This window comes from Sparus aurata, chromosome 24 (genome assembly GCF_900880675.1).
Source record: "Sparus aurata chromosome 24, fSpaAur1.1, whole genome shotgun sequence".
Classification (NCBI taxonomy): Eukaryota; Metazoa; Chordata; class Actinopteri; order Spariformes; family Sparidae; genus Sparus; species Sparus aurata.
Genome location: NC_044210.1, coordinates 9061867 through 9087851, shown reverse-complemented (window position 1 = coordinate 9087851; position 25985 = coordinate 9061867). Strand labels below are relative to the sequence as shown.

The 25985-nt window shown below is 43.7% G+C and overlaps 1 protein-coding gene across 10 annotated transcripts in view; it reads right to left on the bottom strand.

The window, feature by feature from the left end:
• Positions 1-25985, bottom strand: part of r3hdm1 (R3H domain containing 1) — a 46369-nt gene that overhangs the window by 11038 nt on the left and 9346 nt on the right. For 6 of the 10 annotated variants that reach the window (XR_003983042.1, XM_030410114.1, XM_030410116.1 and 3 more), the window contains exons 3-19: positions 22090-22291; positions 18971-18988; positions 18273-18362; positions 14382-14505; positions 12626-12704; positions 12197-12256; positions 11364-11504; positions 10815-10923; positions 10509-10604; positions 10095-10120; positions 9766-9819; positions 8753-8985; positions 6139-6408; positions 5490-5644; positions 4765-4893; positions 3384-3746; positions 3021-3168 (exon numbers count right to left, since the gene is read on the bottom strand). Coding sequence is in view for 9 of the 10 variants with exons in the window: in XM_030410114.1 (XP_030265974.1) it covers positions 3021-3168; positions 3384-3746; positions 4765-4893; positions 5490-5644; positions 6139-6408; positions 8753-8985; positions 9766-9819; positions 10095-10120; positions 10509-10604; positions 10815-10923; positions 11364-11504; positions 12197-12256; positions 12626-12704; positions 14382-14505; positions 18273-18362; positions 18971-18988; positions 22090-22251 (2257 nt within the window). In the remaining variant the exon portion in view is untranslated. The remainder of the gene's footprint in view (positions 1-3020; positions 3169-3383; positions 3747-4764; positions 4894-5489; positions 5645-6138; positions 6409-8752; positions 8986-9765; positions 9820-10094; positions 10121-10508; positions 10605-10814; positions 10924-11363; positions 11505-12196; positions 12257-12625; positions 12705-14381; positions 14506-18272; positions 18363-18970; positions 18989-22089; positions 22292-25985) is intronic. The other 4 variants (XM_030410118.1, XM_030410121.1, XM_030410117.1 and 1 more) reach the window with 4 other exon arrangements.

Here is a 25985-nt window from a genome sequence, read left to right as displayed (position 1 = left end):
AAGGGGCGACCTGCAGATTGAAGGCTTGCAGGCTCGGGGAGTTGAGCTGTTACAGCTAAGCAGGTCGGAGGCTTTTGAAATACATGAGAAAGTCAATACATTTGATTTAGCCGATGGGCGCCTGAACCCTGCAACCGGAGTGGCCGAGTAAGTGCACAAACCATTCATTTTGTCAAACCAATAGTCCAAAAAACCAAAGAAGCTTCATCTACTATCAAAAATGATAAAGAAAAGTAGCCAATTCTTACATTTACAAAGCCGAGACAGGCGAGTATTTGACAAAGTTGTCTAAAAAATGAGTTGGCAACAATTTTCCAGTCAACTAACTGTTGCGACTTTAACTTCAACAAATAACAAACAGTGGTCTGACAATGTTTAAGTACGTAAAAAAGCCATTTAGAGCACTAGTAAAAATGACACCCAATAAGATAAACGGATTCGTCCATTTTCCGAACTGCCTAAAATGGCGGCACTTTATTTCTAGCCAGAAGGGGGGGGGGGGGGGGGGGCAGAGAATCAAGACACTTAAATGTCAAGGTGACAAAAAGAGACATTTGAAAATACTGTCCCTTGTGACACACGCATGTGGGTAACGCGAGCGACAAAGGAGAGGACGTCCTTTTGTGAAGGTGTCTTTACAGTCTGCCGCCCTGGGAGAAAAGTACAGGGAGACAATGGAAGTGCTCGGTGAGGAACAGAGAGGGGGAAGGACTATTTTTATCTGCCCTCGCCTCCCCACCTTCACTTACAAACCAAGCATGAAATGACTGTAACATCAAAAGCACACAATTTTGGACCAGTCCAGCAGGCAGCATAATTCTTTACTTAGGAAATTCCTTCAGACTCTCCCTGTATCATGCAAGTGTCACCGAGCGTCGTCTGGTTTTTTTTTTTCCCTTGCATGCACACTCCTGTCCTGCATTGATCGTTGCGTTGTGGCGAGATCGCTGCGTGTCCTGCAGGTGAGGAGTGAGGGGCTGAAAAAGAGACCGGTTCACTGTGAGATTCATAGAGGCCTCTCAGACAGCGTCCCGGCCCCGCATCCCGCCTCTCAGGCTCAGTGCTCTTCCTCTTCGGTATTAAATTGTACTTCTAAACAACCTTGAGACACCATTCAAATTAAAATTAATCCTGCCCTGAGCAGCCGAGGCTGAAAAAATTCAATACAACAAACAGTTGCCGAACCATAATAGTTACTGAAGGGTTCGTTTGCAGCATCGAATGTTTAAGCCTTGGCTGTATGCAGGCTATTTCTTTTAATGTATTTTTTATTGGACTTGTGGCAATGTGGCAAAATCAGTGTCATATAGCTTATAGTCTACTAATAGTTTTGTCGATACATGTCAGAAATTAATAAAACAGCAAATCCTCACATAAGAGAAGCTGAAACCAGAGAATTTGGGGAATTTCTGCTTGAAAAATGCATGAAACAATACATTGACTAATCACTTTAGCTCTAAATACAAGTAACATTTGAATTCCCTTAACATTTTCATCATTCCTTTGAAGAAAAAAGATTTTATTTCATTTAACTTTCCACCGAATGTAATGTTTGTCGCATTTTCTTTGTAGCGATGACGTCAAAAGACTTTCGGGGAAGGAATTTCAATCAGAAGAGAAAGATCTTCTTTGACCTATTTTTTTTTATCCCTAAACTAAATAAACAAACTGACCTTAGAGGACAACACAATTTCACACATTATCACTGAGTTTGTATTATAACCCCATTAATATAGTAAATATTAATATTCTTCATTTGAATTTCTTCTCAAAAACTACATAGTGCACCTTTAAGTTTGTAGCACATGTCTTCACCCTACTCTAGCATCATCCAGCAGCAGCAAGGAAGGAAGACAAATCCTTCAGTCCCTTCACATATAATAGAAGCAGCTCTCCCAGAACGGCCGTGACTGAAGCTGAAGTCCCTGTGGTGGCGGTGACTGACTGATGCAAGTGAGTGGAAACAGTCGCAGGTTCCTCTGCGGACACCGACTGAGCCATCGGAGAATTTTCCACTGATAACGTATTTATTATGTGTGCAAGGCATGCTGCAACATCTTCACCTTTAGTTGGTCTCATATATATATATATCTTTAATTAAAGCAAGAACAGAGGGGAAACTAGTCATTTTTTCTGTTTCCCTGAGAAATAATTGCTGTCCTTTGCCTTTGTAGGTCAGCTTCATTTGTCTGCTGTCTATTCCCCGGCTCCCCAGCAGGGAAGCCACATTTGCAGCCTACAGATGACAGAATAGTGCCGCAGCCACTTACACAGACGTACGCGCACCAGCGTGTGTATGTGTGTGTCGCAATCGCGCCGACATTACATCCAGTTAAGCGAGAGTGTGCGCGTGAGGGAGACTGAGCAGGAGCTAACAATCTCAACTCCTGCGGTGAAGAAAAAAAACAGAAACAGAATAATCAAGTGGATGACTCCCGGGGAGACATCTGAACTCGTGAAAACAAACAAACCGAGGAAAGGGAAGGGAGAAATATTTGTCCTTCAGTCGAGCCGTCGGGCCGCGGCTGGCATTGTTCCCTTGTGAGAACAACAATAACAAAAAGTAAAAGCTAAGAGCTAAAAGTGGGAAGTTAACAAAGCATATTGATAAAATAGACTCTCGATACGGCAGCAAGGGAAAGCACTGATCTTTCTGTTAAAAATCAGTCGCTTCACATCCGAGGCTGCAGACTTCATTTATTATTTTTTTAAATCCTTTGATTCGTCTTTAGATCCAACACGGAGTTATTTAAAAAGCTCCATTTGAGTGAGCTGTAGCTTTGGTTCATCACAGAAATCCGTCCAAATGAGTGGAAACCTGCAGGTTCGCTGTAAAATTGGGTCTTGTGAGTGTGTGTCCATCTCTCCAGATTGTTTGGTCGCACTAAGAGTCAATTTCTTTACACATTATTTAACATTTTAAGAAAACCTTTTCTAACTGCTGAACAAAGCTATCACGAGACAAATTATTTAGGTGTCAAAAGGGAAGAAATTCTTCGGTGAAATGTCTGCGTTCATACCTTGTTGCTGGGGCAGGTTTTGGCTCGGAGGGCAGTTATAGGACAGCGGGTTGACGGGTGGTCGGTAGTGGTGGTGCTGCTGCTGCTGCTGCTGCTGCTGGCTGGAGCAGTGGGGGTGGTGGGCTGTCGAGCAGTAACACGTGGACATCTGTAAAAGACGCATTAACACAAATTCAAGGACTGTGTGACACATCAGCACTCCCATTTGAATGCACTTCACAGTGACAGGAGAAGTGAAGGATTAGTCATAAAGCTGCTTTCCCACTGCGGGAGTGACTCGTGACTGAGACCTACAGACAAAATCACCACATTCTCGCACAGTTACGGACAGTCAGCGTGATTTTAGATTGTAGGCGTCCCCACCTGCTGGACAGGCTGCTGGATGTACGTGTGTTGCTGGAGGAGCTGCTGGTTCAGCGTGGACCCGGGGAAAGCAGCAGGGCCCGGGGTGGAGCTGGGGTACGCGTGGTTGGGGGCCTGGGTCTGAAGCGCGACGGGCTGGCCCTGCAGCACCCCTGGGTGTCCTCCCGATGGCCCTGCCACCATGTAGCTAGCAACCTGCTGCTGCTGTGGGGGAGGAGCGCCCTGCAGTACCATAGAGGAGGGGTGGTGGTGGTGGTGGTATACGGTGGGAAAATGGCGGTTGTCCGGAGCTGAAGCCCCGCCGTCGCTGGGCTGCTGCTGCGCCAGAGTCATGTGACTGAACTGGGCGTTGAGGGCGTCAGGCTGGAGAGATAAATGAGAGTCAGATTTCTGACAAACTTAAATGAAAGAAAAGACATAAATATCCAGCACAAGGGCGCCGGCAATCTTTCTTATTAAATCTGCCTAGATTTTGGATCAATACGCTTCACCCACCAGGGACAGTCAGCTGATTTCTGAGCTGAATTGCTGAATCAAAAACATTTGCTCAAAGTATTTTTTTCCTTGAAGGTTTAAACGAATGCACAGAGTGTAAATCTGACCCAGGTCTGCCGAGACCAGCTCGAGTGTAAAGCGATCTATTTATCTGCATCGCCACTGCGCGCCAGTTCAGGTCAGTTCTGACATGCTGTTGGAAAAGTAGTGTTTTTAGTCATGGATTATTCAGCGCCAACATCTGGTGATGAATTAAATATTAATGGAACTTTCCACAGGCATAATTAGTCACAGAGGCATGTCTTTCACTAAAACCAGGTCAAAAATGAGGTTAAGTGAATGCATGATCTATATATGTGGGGAATGGCTCCTGCTGGATTTAGATACACCTTTCCACACAAATTATTTTTTTTTTTATCAAGAACTGAATAGTTAATCAGGAGAGTAATAGTCTGTTTTGAAGTTTGCAAAGGTGAGATAATGCTGCGCTTATTTTACACATCATTAACCAAATGGATACCAAACTCTTCTTGCTAAATTGACAATTTAAAATATTATTTTCTGGTTGCAAAGAATGCGATATATATATATCGTGAAAACATGTAGCTATATTTTAAATATATCAAAAGAAGATAATTTAGTCAGGGGCTTATTTAAAGGCACATACGTATGATGACTTGGGTTAAGTAAGAGCTGAGAGCATTTATTTAGCCAGACACAAGCTGAGCAGGTTTTTAGGACTTTCTGAACATTTGTGTCAAAGCTCAATTTACTCATTTAATTCCTGAGAGAAAAAGACTAAAGACAAACTCTTAATGGGCCAGGTCTGACAGGAGATGGATCGGGGGGGGGGGAATAATACAATGGAAAGAAAGAAGTTCTGTACCACAGTGTACTGTTGGTTAGGACAGACGGGCAGGAACTGAGAAGGAGGAAGAGGAGGAGGAGGAAGAGGATACGAGACCATTGGGTTGTGGACAGGCTCAGAAGACAGCTGGAGAGGAGGACAGATCGGCTGAGGAGGGAAGGGAAGAAGACATGGACAGAGGGACAGGAGATGAGACCGGACGAAGGATGCTTAAAAGTAAAAAAGCGGGAGCCTCAATCGACCGTGAGCTAGCTAGCTAATAAGCTCTTTAAATTGTTAAAAAAAACACTTTCTTCGGCTGACTTTTTCATGTTTTCCAAGCCAATTTGTTTGAAAATGAGTAACTAGTAAAAGGCTACATACATAATATGCTAAATTACTAAGGCTAATGCTGCACAAGTTAGCATTTTCACAAGCTGATGAGCCAAGCAGAAGACATGGAAACAAAGAAACTGCTCTGTTCTTGTGGTGCAGTGTAGCGCCTGGAGTTACGCAAAGTCACAGTAAGACCCACAATGGCTCCTCCTACTGTTGACATCATGGAGACTACATCAGCTCTCTGAGCAGAGTATCACTCTTATGCTGCTACGGTCAATTAAGCTCCTGCCATCCTACTGTCAGCTCCCATTTTAACATCATAAGTTAGTGAGGTTAGAGAAAGTTAGAAAAATGATTAGTTTCTACATGAACTGTAAAGTGAAAAGTCAAGATTCCTGCTGAAATATACAATCCCGCCCACTGACCTGTGAGTGGAGGTGATTGGTTTGGTGTTGTTGCGTCGGGGCAGGGATTGGCTGCTGCAGGGTTTTCCCCTGCTGTGGGTTCCTGCCTGCAGCCGAGGCGACGGCGGCTGGGTTATAAACTACAGCGCTGCCATCGGGGTGGATGAAAGGCTTGCCTGTCAAATTAAATTCACAAGAGACCAGAGAGCAAAAAGTGATGTGAGCTGCGCACGCTGTAATAATTCAGCATCACAGAGGAGGAATCACTTGAATTATGCTCCTCATGACAGGAAAGGACACACCCAAACACGGCCCGTGAGAGGAGAGCAAACAGGAATTAACAACCTTGGCAGCATTTGAAGTTCAGTTTGCAGCCCAAAAGTGTACAACTGTGTGTTTGGCCCGTGATGAATATTTACAGATTTCACCCATCTGTTCAATGCATTTTGATCAGCACGCTTTTGGTCTGACTGCTAATTTGACAGACAAACCGAGTGCAGCCCTGTGCCGACCTGTAATTCTGTCCGCAAGTTTTGAATATTCATTTGGAAACCAGAAAATTACAAGATGGGAAAAAAGGGAAAAAAAAAAATCACTTTGATTTATTGCGGTACAGTGGATCGCCAAACTCTGGCTTTTCATCTTCAGATGGAGGTACCAAATCACCCACCTGTGTGGGGGTTGACAAAAACGCTGCCGGGTGGTATCCCTGAGGCTTCCAGCGGCAACACGTAATAGTTGGTTGCTTCTGTAGCAGATGGTGGCTGCGAAGGGACGCTCTTGATCATCTCAGGGGGCCCCGAGCCTCTGGTGTCGGCAGCCGGGTGGATCAAGGGGGCGCTGGGGATGTTGGACCAGGACGAGGCTGAAACGGGGAGAGGCAGCTGGGGACGGGACAGTGAGCTGGACGAGGAGCCGACGCTGCTGCACGATTCTGAACCTGAGGAAGAGGCGGAACAAAGAGATTTATCCCTCGGCATCCTGCATCTCCAAGAAAAACTTTAAAACTGGTTGCTTGTTAGTTTCTTCATGAGGGTGGAAAGCGCTGATTGTGATAATGAAGCAGTCGTGCCTCTCGCTAATAACGCAACCTCTCTTGTGGCTGCATAGCATTCCGGTCTCCTGAGGGAACCGTTGATGGAGAAATTGGTATCTGTGCACTGTCTGTGATGGATGTCTCCCTGTGTAATTACCGAATGTTGTGCAAAATTGGTGAGTGCGCAAAGAAGCTCTTGGATTTTGGGAGGAGGAACTGGCATCGCAATCGTGTGTTGTGGGGCTTTAGAAGTCTGAGTTTAATAATATTGTTGCTGTCAAAGCACAATGCATCACAAAGGAACACAGAAAACCTTCTTTTAAATGTCCTTTCTGAACGCAGTCTTTCACTGCACTCAGATCCTTTACCTAGTCCTTAGGTTACCTTATCAAGTTGCGACTAATGAGTACTATCAGTATCGATTAACCTGCTGATTTTCTTTATCAATCAACAATGACGTAATTGACTTAATTCTCTTTGTTTATATGTGGCGGACCCTGCCACCTTTGAGCTTCAAACAGTGTGCTGGGGACCTTATTTTCCCCTGAGAACAGGTTTTTTTTTTCGGTAAGTAAAAATACCTACTGAAGCGAGCATGCCAACCAGCTAGCACCGGGTGTAAGACGTCCATCTCCAGTGTGAGAGGTTTAAACAACACTTCGCTCGGAGTCCTTCTAGCTGCACGGCTAACTGAGTGGACAAGCTAACAATAGCGACAATCATGGATGTACAAACAGATGATGTAAAGCCAGAAGCAGTTAGCTGTTACTCTGTTAATATGCCGGCCGGGAATATGAATTCAACAGATTGCCAGTTCTTACATACTGCACCTTTAGTTACGCTCACGAATTTACTCTTTTCTTCTGAAAGAATTACTTTAACTGAATAATCAATTATGAAATAGCTGGCAATTAATTAGATGGCTGCTTTATCTTCCTTTATCTTCCTTATGTCAAAGTACAGAAATATTTCTCATATAAAATGAACTGTTTAGTACTCCTTATGGAGCTAAATTAATTATGTTTAACAGTTAATTAAGTGTTAATTGATTACTATGGCTAATGAACTTCAATGCTGTAGGAGGTCATGGTAAAGCTAATTTCAGCTAGTATGTTTATTTCTGTTGCGTAGCTGAATGTAGAACAAAGGATCCCGTTTAATAAGCTGGAACTGTAAACTAACAACTAAAGGTGTCAAAAGTAATGTGGGGGGAGTAGAGCTTAAAAAAAAAAGCAGAAAATACAAAATTATACTCATAGCATTACCCCAAAATAAAGGAAATCATATGGCAAATGAGGTTCATCACAGCAGATTACGTCGAAATGATATCGTGCAGGCTGAAACAATTTTGCCCCTATCATTTCTGAGCTCCTATTTTCAGGTAGCAATGGCGTGCAGCCTGTTAAGGGAGGGGTTATTTGAGGGCTTTAAGAGGAGAAGGGCAAAGGCAGGAGAACACGGCAGCGCGGGCAAGATGTCTCCTCGACTTATACTCCCGAAACACAAAGTGAGGGCAGCCAGTCGCCTCGTAAACAACTTAAAAAACTGCTCAGGCAAGAAAGCCGCTGCTGCTACTTTCTCAGCGAAAGTAAAAACAGGAGACTGGCAAAAATAGAAAAAAAAGTGGCAGGGAACAAAATGGAGAGCAGAGGCCGAGCGAGGATTTCCACCCCGCATTCGCTGAGATAAAGAGGACAAAACCCACTCATCTCAGGCAGTCAAGTTACAAATGGATCATATTGTGGAGTAAGCGCCTGCAGTTGGGGCGCAGCCTTAACTTCATCTCGGTGACACGCGCGGCACTTCAACTTATACATTATGCAGTAGGTTTAACACTACCGCTGCTGCTACAACACTTTTTAAAAGAGCCTCCTCCATCACCACGTTGCTGTGTGGCCATTAGTTTTGACAGCTGTCCGAGTACATGGCGGCCCACGGGCTTTACTGACCGCGGCAGGAAGACAAACTCTTGTCCACATGCCTTTGGTTCCGAGCTCAACGTGCAAGATGTCTATTTTTCTTCCCCTTCTATCTGCTCGGCAAATTATTCCTCTTCATGCTGTGACGGAGGTTTTCCCCGATCTCGTCTGAATAACTAAATGGATGATTTACGAGATCAAATCCCTCCATCTACATTCAGAATTCACCTGTATGATGTAATCAGCCTCATTTTCGAAAGAGAACATTGCTGAAAATTGACAGCTGCACTTTTAAAGTTTAAGCGCTTCATCCTCACTATCTTTCTTGCCTGTTTTGGAGAGCCTCCCTGTGCTCTTGCTGCTGGCCGTGCTGTCCCCCCGGACGAGGCCAGGGGAGATGCCGCTGAAGCTGCTGGCCTTGGTGATGGCGGGCCGCGGGGCGAGCCGGTTGGAGCTGTCCGAGCTGTCGGTGCTGCTCCAGGGCCGCGGTTCGCCGTGCCGCGGCAGCGTTTCAGTCTCGGAGCTGCTCTGCCGGCTGGCTCCTGAACGACCTGCCCGTAACCTGAAAGACAGAATATTTTATTTAGAAGGTTTTACATTGTCATGGCACAATATCAGCAGGTCCTTAATTGATTTAGTGATTAACCACTAGGTCCAGAAATTGTCGAAAATATTGTGTTAAACAACTAAAACACCAAATATATTTAGTTTAATATAAAAAAATACCAAATATTTACATTTCAGAAGCTAAATTCAGCCCACTGAAATGACTTAAACTCAACGATCATCAAGACAGTTGCCAATATATTTTCTGTGAACTGACTAATTAATTAACTAAACTTGCGTAACCACTCTTTTGCCACAGATTTACACATTGAAAAGGTAATGAAAAAACATAAAACAAAATTAACGCCTGCAATTAATTAATTATTTATTCACTCAATTTATGACTTTTCTAGCACGGCATGTTGCCGTCCTCTATGGAAGCATTCAGCATTCATTCTTTTGTAGATCCAGCCATAGCCATCTTCTGTGCTTGATCATTAAGTAGATGTCATTCTAAACGGACAGTTACATCGCTTAATTGCCAAGCTTTGGTCCGAACAGGCCATCCCACATGAGGAAACCTCGGCCGAAAAAAAATCCTATTTAACAGAAGCTTTCCTGAGCGGCGAAAAAACAAATCCTCCGATCAGCACTCCTGCTCCTGAGCGAGCCGATTAAGGCTTTTTTTTTTTTTCTCTGCCTGCGGTTCAGCCGCTGAAAGAGCTGAATGATGTGTGACGGGGGTTGGGGAGGGGGGAGGAAGGAGGAGGAGGGGTAGGTGGGCGGGCGGACCTACCTGAACATTTGCCGCCTCTGTTGTGTGCTCATGCATGCGTCTTCATCCTGAGCACTGAAGGGAGGAGGAGAGGTATTACCGAACAGGCGCCGACAAAATGAGATATCCACCATTTTAAAAACATGACAGAGCGGGCCCTAATTGCCGCTCTGACAGGGAAACTAAAAGTGATTGAACATAATTTAAAGTAGAAGCTATCTGAAGAGCTTTAGTTCCACTTTAAAAGGATGAGATCGGCTCTGCTTTGGCCAATTAACTGACAATTCATCATTCGTTATTAGATACAGCTTTTTGAAACAATACTATTACGTAATGAGAGGTGAACGTACCTTCTATCAAGTATGAAGTGATCTCCCTGTGGGTAGGAATGAAAAAAGACAGGAAATTACAAAGGTTCAGATAATTTTATGCCCCAGTTTGTTCTTATTTTTACCACTAGGACATTTCTCTTTGCATTTTGAGTAACATTTCGTGGCTCGACGCATTAAAAAATTCGATACCTTTATCAATAAATATCATTAGAAAGGAGACAGGTGGCTGGACAACTGCTCTCGGGTCTAGTTGTAAATCTAACTTCATGAATTTGGCTCCAAATCAGAGCGACCCACGTCTAAAAATTCATAAATCCAGCAGTGGTAATTGGTAGCAAGACATCTACTGAATTTGCACATGAATAGAAACGACACAAAGATTTGTGCAACATGGCCCCCACCCCCCACCCCGCCTACACAAACAGCTCTCACATCATGTGCAAATATCCTTTCTCTGGCTCGCTGGTACTCCTCCTCCCTCTCCTCCATCGATTTGCTCCTCTTGTCAGCTTTCAAACGCATTCGAATCTGGCAAGGACACACACACACATGCAGACACATATACACGCGCGCGCGCACACACACACACACACACACACGCACAAACACGCACAAGCTTCTTTAGCAGCAATGTCAGGGACGCCAGATTGTCCCATTCTTACCAACATGTCAGGAATGAAAGTGACAGCTTGGTTGGGGGAAAGAAAAAAAAAAGAAAAGAAAAAAAAAAACACCTACCGTGCTGTCTTCGCGATCAAAGCTGGAGTTGTCTCGTTTGAGAATGTAGCGTTTCTGAAAATCGTCCGCCCTGTCATCCTTGATGTGCTCGGAGAATTTCTGATCAGGTCTGTTGGTGGAGGGGAATTCACAGGAGTTTTAGTGGCAGCTTAATTTCGGGAAGACGCTGACAGCAAACATATGTTAACCAACAAGCAGGGCAGGAATCAACTTATCTGTTGATTGATTGCAACAGCTAATGATTGCAGGAAATCCTACAACAATTAACAAGCCAAGTGCCAAGGTAACACTTTACATTAAGGTCCTTGTATTAAGTGTTAGTTAATAGGTAATAGAAGATTAACATTGTTATGTTTGTAAGACTATGGAAAGAATTAATTAACCTTAAAAGGTGCAACAGCTAACTGTTAGCTACTTAGCTCAGTTAGCCATGCAGCTAGGGGTGCCCTCATGCAAAATCAGTCTGATGGTTATCGTCTTTTTCAAGTTCTTACTTTACACAAATAAGGTCAGGTAAATTATAAGAAAAGACACCAAAGAGAGGCTTACATTCTAGTGTTGGTGGTTTTGTTGATCACCACCGACTTCCCACTGGGGTCCACGTTGTGGTCCATGCCGAAGTAGGCTGCCACTCGATGTGCAAGCATCCTGTGATAGGACGTCATGGGCGGGAACTTCCTCTGTTGGCTTCTGTGAGGAGACATCGAAATGTGCTTAATACTTTTCTACAGTTTAAATGTTTTCCTAGCAATTGAGATGCTGCAGGGAAAATACATCAGTCAGAACACCAGTCTGAAATGAGGAGTGGGGCAAGTAAAGCTACGGCTGTTTCAACTGGTAGAAGTCTGCTGTTGTTTTGCCTTGTAAGGAAATATCTGCTCTTGGGTCTGTTCTGAGCTCACTGGAGGAGAACTTTAAGTCCTCAGTAATTCTAGATCAACATTACATTCGTAATAGTTGTCCAAGAGGAGATGTGGATCACCAGCACCAATAGTAAGTTCATGAAATCGTTGTACAAAATAATGAACACATCCAAACAGACTCTGCCCAAATTGAAACAGCTGGACGATGAACAGCTGTTCCCCTTAATTGTGTGACTTCCACAACAGCGCATCTGAAGGTGTGAAGATCCTTCTGTGCAGGTATTCTGGAAAGCTCTGTTAGCTTGAGACAACTTGGGAAGAATATATTTAAACTTGATGAAAAAAAGTTGTCGGGTTTTCAGTCCCATCAAAAACAACGGCACCTGGGCTCACTAATTGAGTTCTCCTATTGTGGAATTTGTTTAACTCATTGAAAACAATTGTTGTGGTGTGTTTGGGTAGGATGACAAAATCTTAATGAAAAGCTGCACGGCAATGTCTCAAATGAATATTCCTTACTCATTATTGCTGATGAAGTCCAAGATGTCCTGTTCCAACTTCAGTAGCATGATTCGATCCCTTACGAAAAACAGAAAAAATGAGTTGGAGTCAGAGTTAGCGAGCTTGTTAGCCTGTTGGAAAAAATGGTCAACACAACAGGTTCACACAGTGGACTCAAAATATTTATTTATAACACTGACTCTTGCCTCACAACATTTGTGGTGTGGGCAGATGAGACAACTGTATATAAAAGTGGATTGTGCAACAAAGCTAATGAGCCAAGTTAGCTTCCTCCATTTTGGACTCTCTGGAATACTCTCCTCTAAAAAGATCTGCGATGTCAAGACATTTCCATTAAAACAAATTGATTTCACCACAACATTTTACTGAAATGCTGGTGTGAGCAGGCGTGCATCAGTAACAATTGAGTGTCGATGTTAAGTATACCTGGGGTTGCCTTTCAATGTGTTGACCAGGAACTCATGGAGATCAATCCCAGTTGAATCTGTGTAGTCTTGACTGGAATCTAACAGAGAAAGACAAAATGTGTTTTAAATGAAGGAAAAACGTCACCGACGCACAAGATTCCTACCTGCGCACAGATAAACTCAAACATGTCTAGATTTATGAAACAATCCCTGAAATTACCTGTGTCACTTTCTCAATGTAACTGTCTTTATATGAATAAAAAGGAAATTGAAACGTTCCACCCCGTTAACTCCCCAAATTAATGATAATCAGTTAATGAAACGCACGTTGTGAATATTGATATGCAAATTAATCAGCTCGTCATTCAGCTACCTGTGAGGAAGGAATGGAAAAGTCTACGTTTGAAGAGAGAGAAACTTGGCTGAGGGTGACATTGCTAAGGAGAACCGTGCAATTTAGTGGTTATTGGTGTGACCAATGCAAAAAAAAAAAAACATCTGGCAGTTTGTATCGGCAGCAGTAAGCGCTGCCAGCTGAACCACTTACGAAATGAAGAAGTTGTCGGAAAATGAAGTTGACACCCTAAAAAAAAAACAACAAAAAAAAAAACATGTTCTTGTGCACCAACAAAGGATACGACCCATCAGTGGGAGTCCAGGGACGCCGGAGCTTGTTCCCCCCGGTGGCTTTCTATAATTGGAGGCTGCCTCATCAGTGGTGTTGCTCCACAGAGGGAAGCAGACACCTTTGTACGCCTGTGGGAATCCGCATAATTGCTTAACACCTTGAGCTTGTCGCAATTAACTGAATCGCACCAATTATCGGCCCATAATGAGATATCATTTAAAATGGAGAAGTGCTTTTGGACAAACTGGAGGGCAGGGCGCCGGAGAAAAAAAAATGTTTAGGACTGAATCATCCTCGTGACATGGTAAAGGATATAATTATTAGAAGGCTGTAATTTGGCTGAGTGACATGGATTGTGTGATGAGTATCATTAAAGCATTTGGCTTCGTTTCAACACTTTGGCTTCAGTGTCAGCTCGACAAACTGCGGACAAAATGATATTATAAACATACCGATGTAAATAATCTATGGGGTGAGTAATTTTAGATGTGCGCATAGTTTTCTATATATAAATTCAAATTTTTTGGGATGGGGGGGGCACATGCATCTTTCAAGCTCTATTTTAGGAATAAGCAATGTTTATAAATGAGGCCCCAGGTGTTTATGATGTAAAGGAAGCGGAGGTGTTAATGGAAATATTTCAGCTGCTGTGACCGACACCGGTCTCTTCGGGTCTCCCTGAAGGTTTCTAACCTTAAAAATCAAACCAACAGACAGCACTGTAAAATATATTCAGACGGATTGTTTTTATGCCTAAACAAAACTAAATAAACAAACTCTTCGTTTTCATGACTGAACACAAACTGACCTTAAAGGACGACACAATCTCATATTGTTTTACTTTGTTTATATGTGGCGGACCCTGTCAGCTTCAAACAGTGTTCTCGGGACCTCGGGCCCTTGTTTATTCAGTTATGGAAAGGTAAATATTTCTGAGTTTGTATTATTACCTCATTACCATAGTCAATATCATTTACTCCGAGCTTGAATTTGTTTTCCAAAACTACACAGTGCCCCTTTAAAGAAGATAAACACGTGAACAAAAAGGAAAGAGAAGGTAAATATGATCAAGAAAGAGGCAAATTATCAAGATAATACAAAGACGAAAAAAACTCTGCTCCACTACGGGTTGAATAGCATTCCTCACCTCTCGAAAGCATCTTTTTGGGTGTTTTCTCTGGTTTGTCCACCTTATTGCAGCTGTCATTTTTCTCCGCTTGGTCCGGTGCGGCGCGATCTTCCTTTTCAAAGGGCTGGAGTAGGAATCCATCCTGCAAAAAAATACATAAAAACTGACTGATTCGCAGGTACGCGCTTTGAATCGCATCCTGCTGATGTTTTCATAAGATGGCGGGCTGCTTCATGGCCTCAATTTAGCCATTACGGTAGACTAAGTTCATCCAGTCACATCATAAGATACTCCAGATCTTCAGACACTAAATGTAATCTGATCGATGACATTGATTGAGAAAAAGCAGGCATTAAATACGAGGCTATCATTCTCTGTGATCTTGCCTGAGGTTCTAGGTTAATGAGAGAATAGCATGGGCAAAAGGGGCCGCAGCACGACTCTTAATAAACACTCCTGGTTTATCATTGAAACCTGTCTCCTCGCCGGCAATTATGCGCCCGCGTCCATGAATTCCAAATCACTCACGACGGCAATTAATCTGCCAGATTAGCTTGTTTTTTTATGAAGCCACCTGAATAAAACATGACTTTGAGACCAGATATTAAACAACACAGCACATTTGGTTCCTTAAAATTCAACAGGATGAGGGGTTAGCTGTAATCCCCCTCCAACGGTAAAAGTTCTTCAAAAAAAAATTCTGCCTTGCTGCAATCAGAATGGAATACCGGTGTGGATGCTTTTGCGAGATCTATTAAAAATGGCCTTGATTTACCCCAGACGCACTTTTCCTCTCTCTCTCTCTCCCTCACACTCACACTCACACTCACACTCACACTCACACACGCACGACTCAGAGCAGTATCTGATTTGCTTTTCAGGCAATTCTACAAAAGGCTGAAAGGAGACGCTGAATAGAGGAGAGGGGTTGCCAGTGCACCGTAAGTGGATTAAACACAACTCTGGAAAGCTAACATCAGAGAGTCTGTGAGTGTGTGTGTGTGTGTGTGTGTGAGAGAGAGAGAAATGAATGAATGAAGGAGTGAGAGAAGGGCTGACCAAGTGGCGGGAGAGCAGCTCATAACCAAAAAAGGTCACGAGTTTGATCCCCGGGAACAGCTGCGAAGCAAGATAATGAGACGCTGCGTTTCTCCTTCATTTCAATACTGCGCTGAATATATGTGAAAATGTAATATGCTAATGAGAAACGTGACTGACTAATTGCCTGAGCGAGACTGGGAGAAAGTGAAAACGAGTCTCGGATTGTGTGTTGTGCGAGTGACAGCAAGTTCACTGGTGTGTGTGTGTGTGTGTGTACGTGTTCGTCAAAGCAAAAGGATTTTTTTTTTCCCTCCCCTCCCCTGGCAAGAAGCGGTGATGTTTGCTGCTTAATGCCACCCTCGGCGTCACATGGAAGCCGCCCGGTTGATGTGCAGCTGTTGCGAGCTGCCTCATTTGTTTCCTGACATCCATTTACCTCGAGATAAAGGGAAAACGGCGTGAAAATGATGGTCGTCTGAATATGTAATGAACGTGCTGTCAGTCTGAAACAAAAAGGTACAGCGTGTATTCAGAGGCCCGCGACTATCGGCCATTGATTGGAATTGACAGCCAGGCGTACAGTGCGAGGGCAGATGTAGTTTTTTTTAGGATGCGTGGATGGCTTGGACAGCCGTACAGCCTTTTTGTTACTGTTCATAATTTGATTTGGAGACAATAGTGTAAAAATGGCAAACAATGGGACATGTTTGGATTTGATAATCAGGACGTCTGAATGGAAAATGTGTGATCTTACAGCTGGATGCGTGCCTTTTTCCTCCTCTTTCTTTATTGCTTTACCTCTCCCCTGTAGGTTAGCGTGCTGCAGAAGGAGTCTCGACTCCAGGCCCCAATAACAGTAGCGGGGGAAATATCAGGAGTATTCAATTAGAGCGCTCCACAGCTCTCTGTAGCTGACGTGTGGAAATTGTAATTTCCCCGACATGATTGATGGCGGTAATACAGGACGTCGTGTGAGTGCAGACGATGCGAGACTGTTGTGGGAATAACACCGCCCTCTGGTTATGGAGCTCGCTGCTGACTGGCTGAAACGGCCGGAACAAACACACCTGGTGTGTATGTGTGTGTGAAAGCATGCCAGAAGCTGTGCAGAGTAGCATGTAATGGAGAAAGTTTGATCAGAGGGGGGCTTTGCCCGGAGATACGGCGTTAAAAAAAAGAGGAGTTGATTTAGCAAACTAACGGCCGGCTCGCTGCTGGAGCTCGGCACTTTCTGTTTTGATGATGTGATGTTTTCATCTGGCGGGTCACGGCCGGGTGTTTAATCATAGCTGTCAGACGAAGGCCGCTAATCAAGCAGCAGAGGTCTACCTGCTCGGTTGTAATGAGATGGAATGAAGAAACCGATCCCGTGTCAGCAGTTCAGCGCTACGAATGTGAGCTTGTAGCCTAACGACTTGGACCGAGGTGTCAGAGAATCACGATGTCACACTGGGCTTGATGAGATGACCGAGATGATATGAGCAGAGTGTGGCTGCGTGTGGATTAGAGATGTGCTGGTATCACATTTTCATGCTACGAAGACGGTAGGCAGGAATTCAATCAAACTTTACAGAGACACTACCATTGGAGCAAAGTTTAAAATTTTCATTCCACAACCTTGGCGTTGTAAAATTACAAATAAATGAACCTTTAACCATAAATATAGTAAAAAGAAAAAGCTAAAATGACTTGACGTGTTAGTTTCTTTTAGATTGTATACACCACATCCATTCTTCACACATGGTCACTTGTACTCAACACAGTCAGGACGCTTCAGCTCTCAGACCGTTGTCGGGTAAAAATCAAGAATTGCACTTTAATGTGAGGACTTCTTTGGGTTCTTCTCTGATCTGACCTACCTGTCTGAAAGACTTTTGAAGCTGGAGGCTGTGCAGAATAAAGTAGCAGTGCAGTGTTTGACAGTCGCAGGCTGTTTTAACATTCCTCTGCTCAAGACAGAAACTGAGTTCATCTTAAATCTCAGTTTACGACATGTACGTACCAGCAGAATTTGTGACGTCACAACTAATTTGGAGCCAATCATGACCTAGGATGGAACTAATGATTTTTATTAATACCATCATCATCATCATCAGGTATTCTGCTGAGTATTTTCATGATTAATTAATTATTTGTGTACAAAATGTCAAAAAACATTTTGAAAAATTGAAATGAAAATTTCTCAGAGCATGAGGTAATATCTTCAAATACTTCCTTTTGAAAAGACTCATCAGTTCCTTACATTTAAGAAACTGGGCAAAGCTAATGTTTCACATTCTTGCTTGAAACATGACTTAAAAGATAAATCAATTATCAAAATGGGTGGCAACCAATTATCTTCCAATTAACACATTGATCGCCTTATCTCTGCAGCTCTAAAGTGCACGTACACTAAGGATAGACTTCAATGTAATATCGGAGTCTTATTTGTAGTCTTTTAACCATGTAATTAAACTTTTTTGTGAAAGAACACCTTAGACACAATTACAATTCAAAGCATGCATGTCTTGAAATGTGTCTCGAGAGGGTCTTTGTGATAAATAGTGTTTTCTTTATGGCTATTAGTAGTTGAAAGGAAGAGTGTTAGATCATAATAGAGCCAGACAGCGTCATGGTTAAACTGGGCTCTTCAGGAGTCATTAGCAGTAGACACCTTCTCTGAACTACTGCTAATAAATTCCAAGAAAATGACATAATTTAACATTTCTCTTTGTCAGTCACATAAAATAAACAGAATATTAACACTCTGCACCAATAAACTAGCCATGCTTTTGCCAGCACTGTCCCCATTAGAAGGTATACAGTCCGACTGGTATGCCAGCGCATCTCTAATGTGAATACACTCCGTTTGTTCAGAGAGATTTTTACCTGAGGTGCTGCTGAAGGCTCAGGAATAGGGCAAGGAAAGGACTCTTCGCACACTGCCAGGCTCCGCACGAGCTTTAGCCTGGTGTTGGACTACGGAGGGGGGTGCAGGTAGGTGGGCACAGTTAAAACCATGCGCGCACACATACACACACACACACACACACAACTGCATCAATATCATCACAGTGACAAGCCAAATAAAACAGAAACAGCCAGCGAGCACGATCGATCTTGCAAGCAAAAAAAAATAATAATCATACAGTCTCAAAATTTCACATTTTAGCTGACAAATCTTTTCCCCCCCGAGTGACTGAGCTTTTCGCCTCTAAGATGATTGTGGACCAGTGGCTGCAGATCTTCTCAGATAATTTGATCAGAACAATCTTAAATAAAAGATGGAGGGAACATAAACTCAAGGCTTCTTGTGTAAAACATCGACCACAACGATGCAGCAAGCACAAAGGAAATCTCCATTTCAAACCATTTTTTTTTTTTTAGGCATAGCCTCCACGATCATTCATAGTCAACAGTGGCATAGAGGTAATTCACACATCTGGAACAAGGCATACGATGACAACTCGCTTGACAGGAAACACAAGTACAACCTCCAACTTAATCCAAGCAAACAACGCAATCCAAGTGCACATTAGACAGGCTGGAGCATCCTTTTCACAACATGCATGTCGAGCATACCGTACCTTAGAGTACTTCAGAGGCTGTCCATAGGTAGGGGAGGGGTGCAGAGGAAAAGAGTGCAGAAAAATGTTTTCAAACAGAAACCACAGAAGTTTTTTTGGGGGGGAGAGGATCGTTACTTTAAGAAAGTGGAGAAGTTTGAATTAAATATGACTGGCCTACATTTTGTGCATGCGTGCGCGACTAGCTCTGCAAAAGAGCATCACAATTCATACCGAGACAGCACAAAAAGACAAATAACCTCCCGCGCCCGCCTGTCTGTTCCTAAACTGAAAAATTGAAGAGCACAGAATAGAAATTTAGCGGCATTGATCTGCGGAAAAGAAGAAATGAAAAATTCCCTGTGTGCCGTGAAACCTCAAGTCGAAGATTCACCGTTTCCTGGGAGCGAGGAATTAATTTTGCAGAGCATATGCTACCAGCGGTCGCACTGTAGAGCCCATTGCACACACACACACACACATACACACTTGAGCGCACACACACACGCTTTCAGAAAACAAAAGCCAGACATGTGGCTGCGAGCGATTCGGGTCAGTTTTATGCGTCGCTCCCAGCTCCATTTAGCTGTCATGTGAATCAGACCCAGGCACTGGAGGTGAGATGCGGAGTGCAGAGAGAGACCGGATGCCCAACAGTGTGTGAGACAGCTCGGTGCCTCTGCGCTTCACGCACTGGTGGCTGCGTGTGTGTATGTGTACGTATAAACAGAAGGTCTCTCAGTAGCACGCATAAAGGAGACGAGGAAAAAAGGGGGGGAACCTGGCAGGAGCCATTTCAGTCGGAATTGTAACAGAGCCCAGTCCTCTGCTTCCTAATCCCAACATGCATCCACACACACACACATGTGCCGCACACACACAGCTCTGTCCTTCCCACCTGTCCTCTAAAAATCAAAAGGACAACCCCTCCCCTTCCCTCATTGAGCTTGAGGGCCAAATAACGCTTATAAAAAATTGAAATGGACCGCCCATCTCCAATGCCTGTGACCTGCCGCGCCCCGTCCTATATCAGGTAATGTGGATGTGGATGTGGAGGGAGGAGGGGAGGGGAAGGGTGGTGGTGGTGGTGGTGGTGTTGGTGGTGATGGCGGGGGGAGAGGGCTGGGACTGTGAGCGCACCGCTACACAAGCTAATTGAGCGGCGAGGGGCCGGTGGGGAATGAACAATGCCAGCAGGAGATAAAGGAAAGGGAAAGGGGGAGAGGGAAAGGGCTGAAGTCAGCAGAAGTAGGGCGGCCACCAGCCACCTGTCCTGCCGCAGAGGACGGAGCAGGAGAGCTGGAGGCAGATGGTGGCAATGTCACCCAGTCCCCCTCTCCGCCTCCCTTCCTCCCTCCCTCTTTCCTCTGTCGGAATGCTTTTCTGTCCCCCTGCTTTACACACCTACCTCGGCCCCCCCCCCCCCCCCCCCCGTTTCTTATCCCACTTCCCTACCTCCTTCATTTCTCCCACAATGAACGTTTCAGGCGTTTAACCGATGCCCTCGCACAGAACGACAGAATTAGCTTCACCTCCTCCGCTGCTGAAAATTACCAGCGGAAAAGGTCAGGGGGGTTCAGTGCCGTCAGCCTATCATGGCATATCCCGAGACCGCGGAATAATTATGCCAGGGCGAGTTTCGGGGGAAAGGAGCGAGTAGCTCGATATATCCTACATTTTGAGAGGTCACAGAAAAAACATTATAGGAGGCAGAGATACACTCAAAGTCAAATTAAGGTGAGATGTGGAACCAGGGGAACAGAGTTTTGTTTGACACAGTAAGAAGTTCAGTATTTTCCAAAGACACTGCTGATTTTCTTATAATACATTTACTTAACAGCGGCCTCTGTGGCCACATGTGGAAATTACAAGATAACAGCACCTTCTGATCAAAATGTCGTCCCCAAAACATACACAGTGCACCTTTAAAATTACTGCTGGCTCGTTATTCACATTAGATTTACATTATCACCTGACCTTGTAGTTAGAAGGATTAAATGAACAATAATTATTGTAATAAATCCATTACTTCCATCTTCATCCTTCCTTTCTTCTCCCCTCTCCCTTTCCTGTTTTTGTTCCTTCAGTCTCCAACATTATGTCTCTCGTGTTCTTTGAGCCTGCTCCACTCCTTCATCCCTCATTCTCACAACCTCTCAACCCATCCCTTCCTCCCTCTTCCCTCCTCTCTCCCCTGCCGCTGCCCCATGCTGGTGTCATTCTGTTCCTCGGGGTAACACAGACACAGGAAGTTGCTAGATAAGCCAGGATTTGAGCTCCAGATTATCTGCCTGCCTGACTCCCTCGCTCTGCCTGCCTGCAACCACAAGGCCAGATTGGCCTGAATCCTATTTTTAGGCTGCGGCCAAAGAGACAATCCTTTTTCCTTTCCTGGATTTTTCTTCCTTGACCACGCTCAAAGAGATTTCACACCATTTTCGCTTTTTAGTGGCCGTTCCTCTGCAAGCACAAACCAGCCAGCACCAGTTTTGCTTAAAACACCAAATTAACAAGTGCAAATTTCCTGCGGTCCCAAAGCACATTTGTTGCAATGACACAGAGACCTAATTAATTAGCAGTTTATTTGAAAGGGATCTCAGCTGCCCTGAATCCCCAGGAGATCCACTGCTTTAATGTCTCCCATTGAGAATACATGAGATTCACTGGTTTCCACGAATTATCTTTTCCACACTTTGTCAAAAGCCAGTGACTCTGTGTCTGAGGGACCTCGGTGCTGCAGCGAGGCAGAGTTGATCCACCATTATTATTTCAGTCTGGGCATGTTCTGCTTTTCAGGAATAATTCTGCCAGGTGGGAGAAATCATCCTGAATGCCGCAGGTGACAGGAGATCCCCAGGGCAGTTGGTGTTTGACGCTGACTGTTAGTGAATGTTCATGGAGATGAGTGTGAAAGAAAAGTGACAGAGTTTGGTGAGGTGTCAAGTGTCCTCAGCTTCGGTCGGGCTGCTGACACCTCTAACCCTTCCTGATTAGATGTCTATGAGCAGGGCCGAGGAAAAGACTGTCTGGGCACTTTTCAGTCTGTCAGCTGTGTGTGCGAAGGAGGCGTTACAGGATGGTATTTTTTTAAAGCTGAACATAAATCTTGTTGAGTTTTTTTTGTTGTTTTTTTTTTTTACCTGTGCATCCCTCTTATTGTTGCTGCCGTGGTCGTCTCTGCCGCTCTGTTTCTGGTCGGTGACCTCAGACTTGGTGGCGCTGTTGTCTTTCGGTGAGGACACCGTGTCGGCAGCCTCAGACACCTTCATCGTTTCAGTGTCAACCGTGTCGGACATTCTCATTGCAAAGTCTTACTGGGAGAGGCTGGCAAATACAGAGAACCTGAAAGAGACGGAGGCGTCCATGAGGGATGTTTTCTTTCGACAAATTACAAGACAGAATCACAGAGGATTAAAAGAAGCTGGGAGGCTGCACAGGAAGAGGATGCCTTTTATTTGTGTATCAAAGCCTCGAACAACAGGAACATACAAATCAATAAAAACACCACAAAATTGAAATATCTAACAATTTTTTCATGGGCTGTTCTGTATCTGGGCAGCTCAATGGGAGATACGCTTATAAAAAATATACTAGCAACCAATAAACTTTTTTTTTAATTTATTATTTCAGACATAGCAAAATAGCAACCTATACTAAACTCAATAAAGTATAGGTTGCTATTGAGTAGCAGGTTTAAAAACATGGAGAATCTGAGGTGCGTGTCCAATGGATGTGCAGACCTCCAGCCATCGTCCTCATCCTTCTCTCTGGACTGTGTCGGAGAAACAGTTTAGAAAAGGTTTAAATATCGCAAATAGCTAAACATTCATTTGTGTGATTTAATTATACTACATCATTTCAGAAGAAACTGAATGATAATCAGAATATACAATTAAGTGTACCACTGCATTTGAAGGTGCAGTATTGGCGACCTGTCAAAGTCATAAGCAAAACAAATAGTGGGTAGTTTACCAGAGTACTTGCTAGTTGTTGCTAACTCTAGCTGCTGTTAGCTGGTTAGCTTAGTTAGCCGTGCAGTGAGCAGACCGGACAGTGAGCTCGGAGAACCTGGACGGATTGGGGCTAACTGGTTAGCATGCTAATATCTATTCAACACAACACATAGACCTCACAACGTCAGAACTGTTATTCCTTCATTTTGTTTATATCATTCTAGTTATGTTTTAAAAATTGTTCATCTTAAATCCTTAAATATTGCACCTCAAAGGTTCAAAAAAGAAAAAGTAGATAATAAATGAGTCATGTACAAAGCTACCCATAAGTAATAAATAAAACTTACTTGTTCTCATTGGATCATTAAATCAGGCACACAGCACAGCACCTGCTCTTAAGCCAGAGTGTTGTCCATTTTGTTGTTTGAGGGGAGTTTAATAATGACTGTTTACTTCGCCTCAGGTTTTCTTTTTGGTTTTAGTTTGGAAGAGAAAGCTACAATACCGCAGGAGTAAAAACAGTGATTTGCCGCCTTGTGTGAAGATACTGATTTACCACGGAGCAGCTGAACTAAATGCCTTCATGCTAGACATTATAGCTGTAGAAAAGGACAGGTGTAACATCACTGATGGCTCAATATATAAATGGAATTCAGCCACTGTTAATGTGTAGACCATGAGAAGGCTTGTGAAGTAGGAGGCAGGAGGAGGAGGAGGAGGAGGAGGAGGAGGAGAGGGCCAGTCTGTTGTCATCAGTCACTAATTTCTGTCTGTGCTCTCTCACAGCTCTGCAGCTGTTCGGCTACAGACAATGGACATGATTGGACAAGACACAGCAGGAGGACAGTTTGCTCCTGGGAGACCAAACAGCTTCATATTACAGCGTCTCTCTCCGTAAAAAAACATATCTTTGACATCTCTGTCTGTCTGAAGGAGGAGCGCAGGGTCAAGTGTCCACTGTGTGAGACTCATCCAACTGCTTCCAACCTTCTTTTTGGAACCCCACCAACTGGAAAATTGAAGTTTGAAATGAAGATTGGGCTGATATACTTCAAAACATAGACACAATAGATCTTAATTTAAATTCTATGGGTGCAGACCAGGACTTTTAAACTTGATCTGGCAAATTTATTTCCAGAATCTTAAAAACTGTGATTCATCATCAGCAAAAATGTGTAGCAGCCTAAATAATTTAAAATTGTGTAAAGGTATATTATCAAATTGCGCTTTTATTTGATTAACCTCCCAAAAGGTAGTTTTCTAATTACATTTCCATGTGCAGCCGTCCAAGAACTTGAATTACCACACACTGAGAAAGTTCCACATTCTGGGTTTACCCCCAAAATCCTTGGTGTTGTGTGCGAACAGCTCAAGTGTGCGGATTTCACTCCAGAGAACACCCAGACTTGGTGACGTTGACTCTAGTTAAAAAATTATACATAACACATGGAGACTTTTCGAGGCTGATGTCAGCAGATTTAAAAGCATCATTTTCAAAATAAAGGAACTCTCCATTATTGCAAATCTTGGAACATTAGCAGCTTTGCACCAATGGTCCATTTCTGAGGAAATCTCGATGTAAAAACATGACCTCCCTATGTTAAAGCCGTGGTGCGAGTTCATCCTGCTGATATGCCCTAATTATGCAGTCAGGCCCCATGCAGCGAAACACACACAGATACGCGCTTAGGCGCTAGCAGGGAGGGCAGACATCTGGTACATGAGAGCTATGATTAATAGGTTAATTAGAAACGGGCTCATCAAATTCACTTTGCACATCAAAACTGGATCCACACATGACAGCACTTACTCCGTTCTCGAGTGTGTACGTGACTGGCTGCGTGTGTGTTCTGGCCCGCACCAATCAGCGGGGGTCTCAACCTATTTGCCCGCCGGCGATCAGAGCCATTTTCCTATCTGATCGCTGAGCAGCATAGTGGTTGCCTGAGACTTGATTGTTTATCTCCGTCCCAAAAGAGCTGAGCCGGCGTGCGGCAGCCGCCCTCTTTAAAAAGGTGGCAGCCAATTCCTCTATGTCACAGTAATTGACTTCTAGTGAGGTCCGCCGCTCTCTCCTGAGCGCTTCTGCCAGGCAAATGTAGCGCTAACCCAATGCTGTGCGAGGCTAAGAGGTTAGCTTAAATGCAGCTGGGCACTGGAGAGTCAGATGTTGAATTTCAATGACCTGTCAGAGGTTTGACAAAAGCAACGCCGGCTGCTGCTTTACATTATTTTTACATTCTGAAGGAAAACAGCTTAATACTCCAGAGTACCGCGCGTGCCTTTGAATATTTAGAGTGTTGCTGACATTTTGATGAGTGAAGTCTCTTGAGTCGCCCTGTTGAAGATTTGCAATATTGGACAGCTATTTTCAAGAGCCAAACTTGTGATAGATAGCTGTTTTGTCCCGCACCGAATCACTCATTCTTCCAAACACATTTTATCGTGGGACTGGAGTGCTGGACTAAATTTGGCTTCAGACTTTGATGCATTCAAATTTCACCGTCTCCCGTCTCTTGCGGCTGAGGTAATTGCACCGTGTGCCTGTTAAGAATCCCTGATGTTTTGACTGCATAAGTAATATAGATCATCATTAGATCTTTAGTGTTGCATTAGGGAAAGGTCTGCAGCAAATGGGTCTCTTATGAGCGAGACTGAAAACTGACTTCAACATATTTTTCTTAGAAAATATATTTATGGCTCCCATAATATTACAGAATATCCACTCAATGTCGTGACGGTTATTTGCTTTCATCAGTTGATGCTGTACCAGGAGAAAAAGTTTGAACTCGAGCAACTAGCAATCACCTGAAATGTAGATTAAATGTGCTTGATCAGGTTAAGTGCATTAAAAACACTTTAAAAGTTTACTTGGCGTCCAATTGGGATTGAGGATGACATAAATGTACAAACAAAAGTTAACTGCAGTTTTTTGGATCTTTATTTGAGAAAACAAAACTCCTCACTCAGTTTTTGAAAAGTGTACTTAGTGGGTTATGGCTACCTCCATATGGTGCATGTGTTAATGTGGACACACTCAAATTGGCTCGAAAAAGAAATGAGACGAGAAAGTGGGAGTTGAC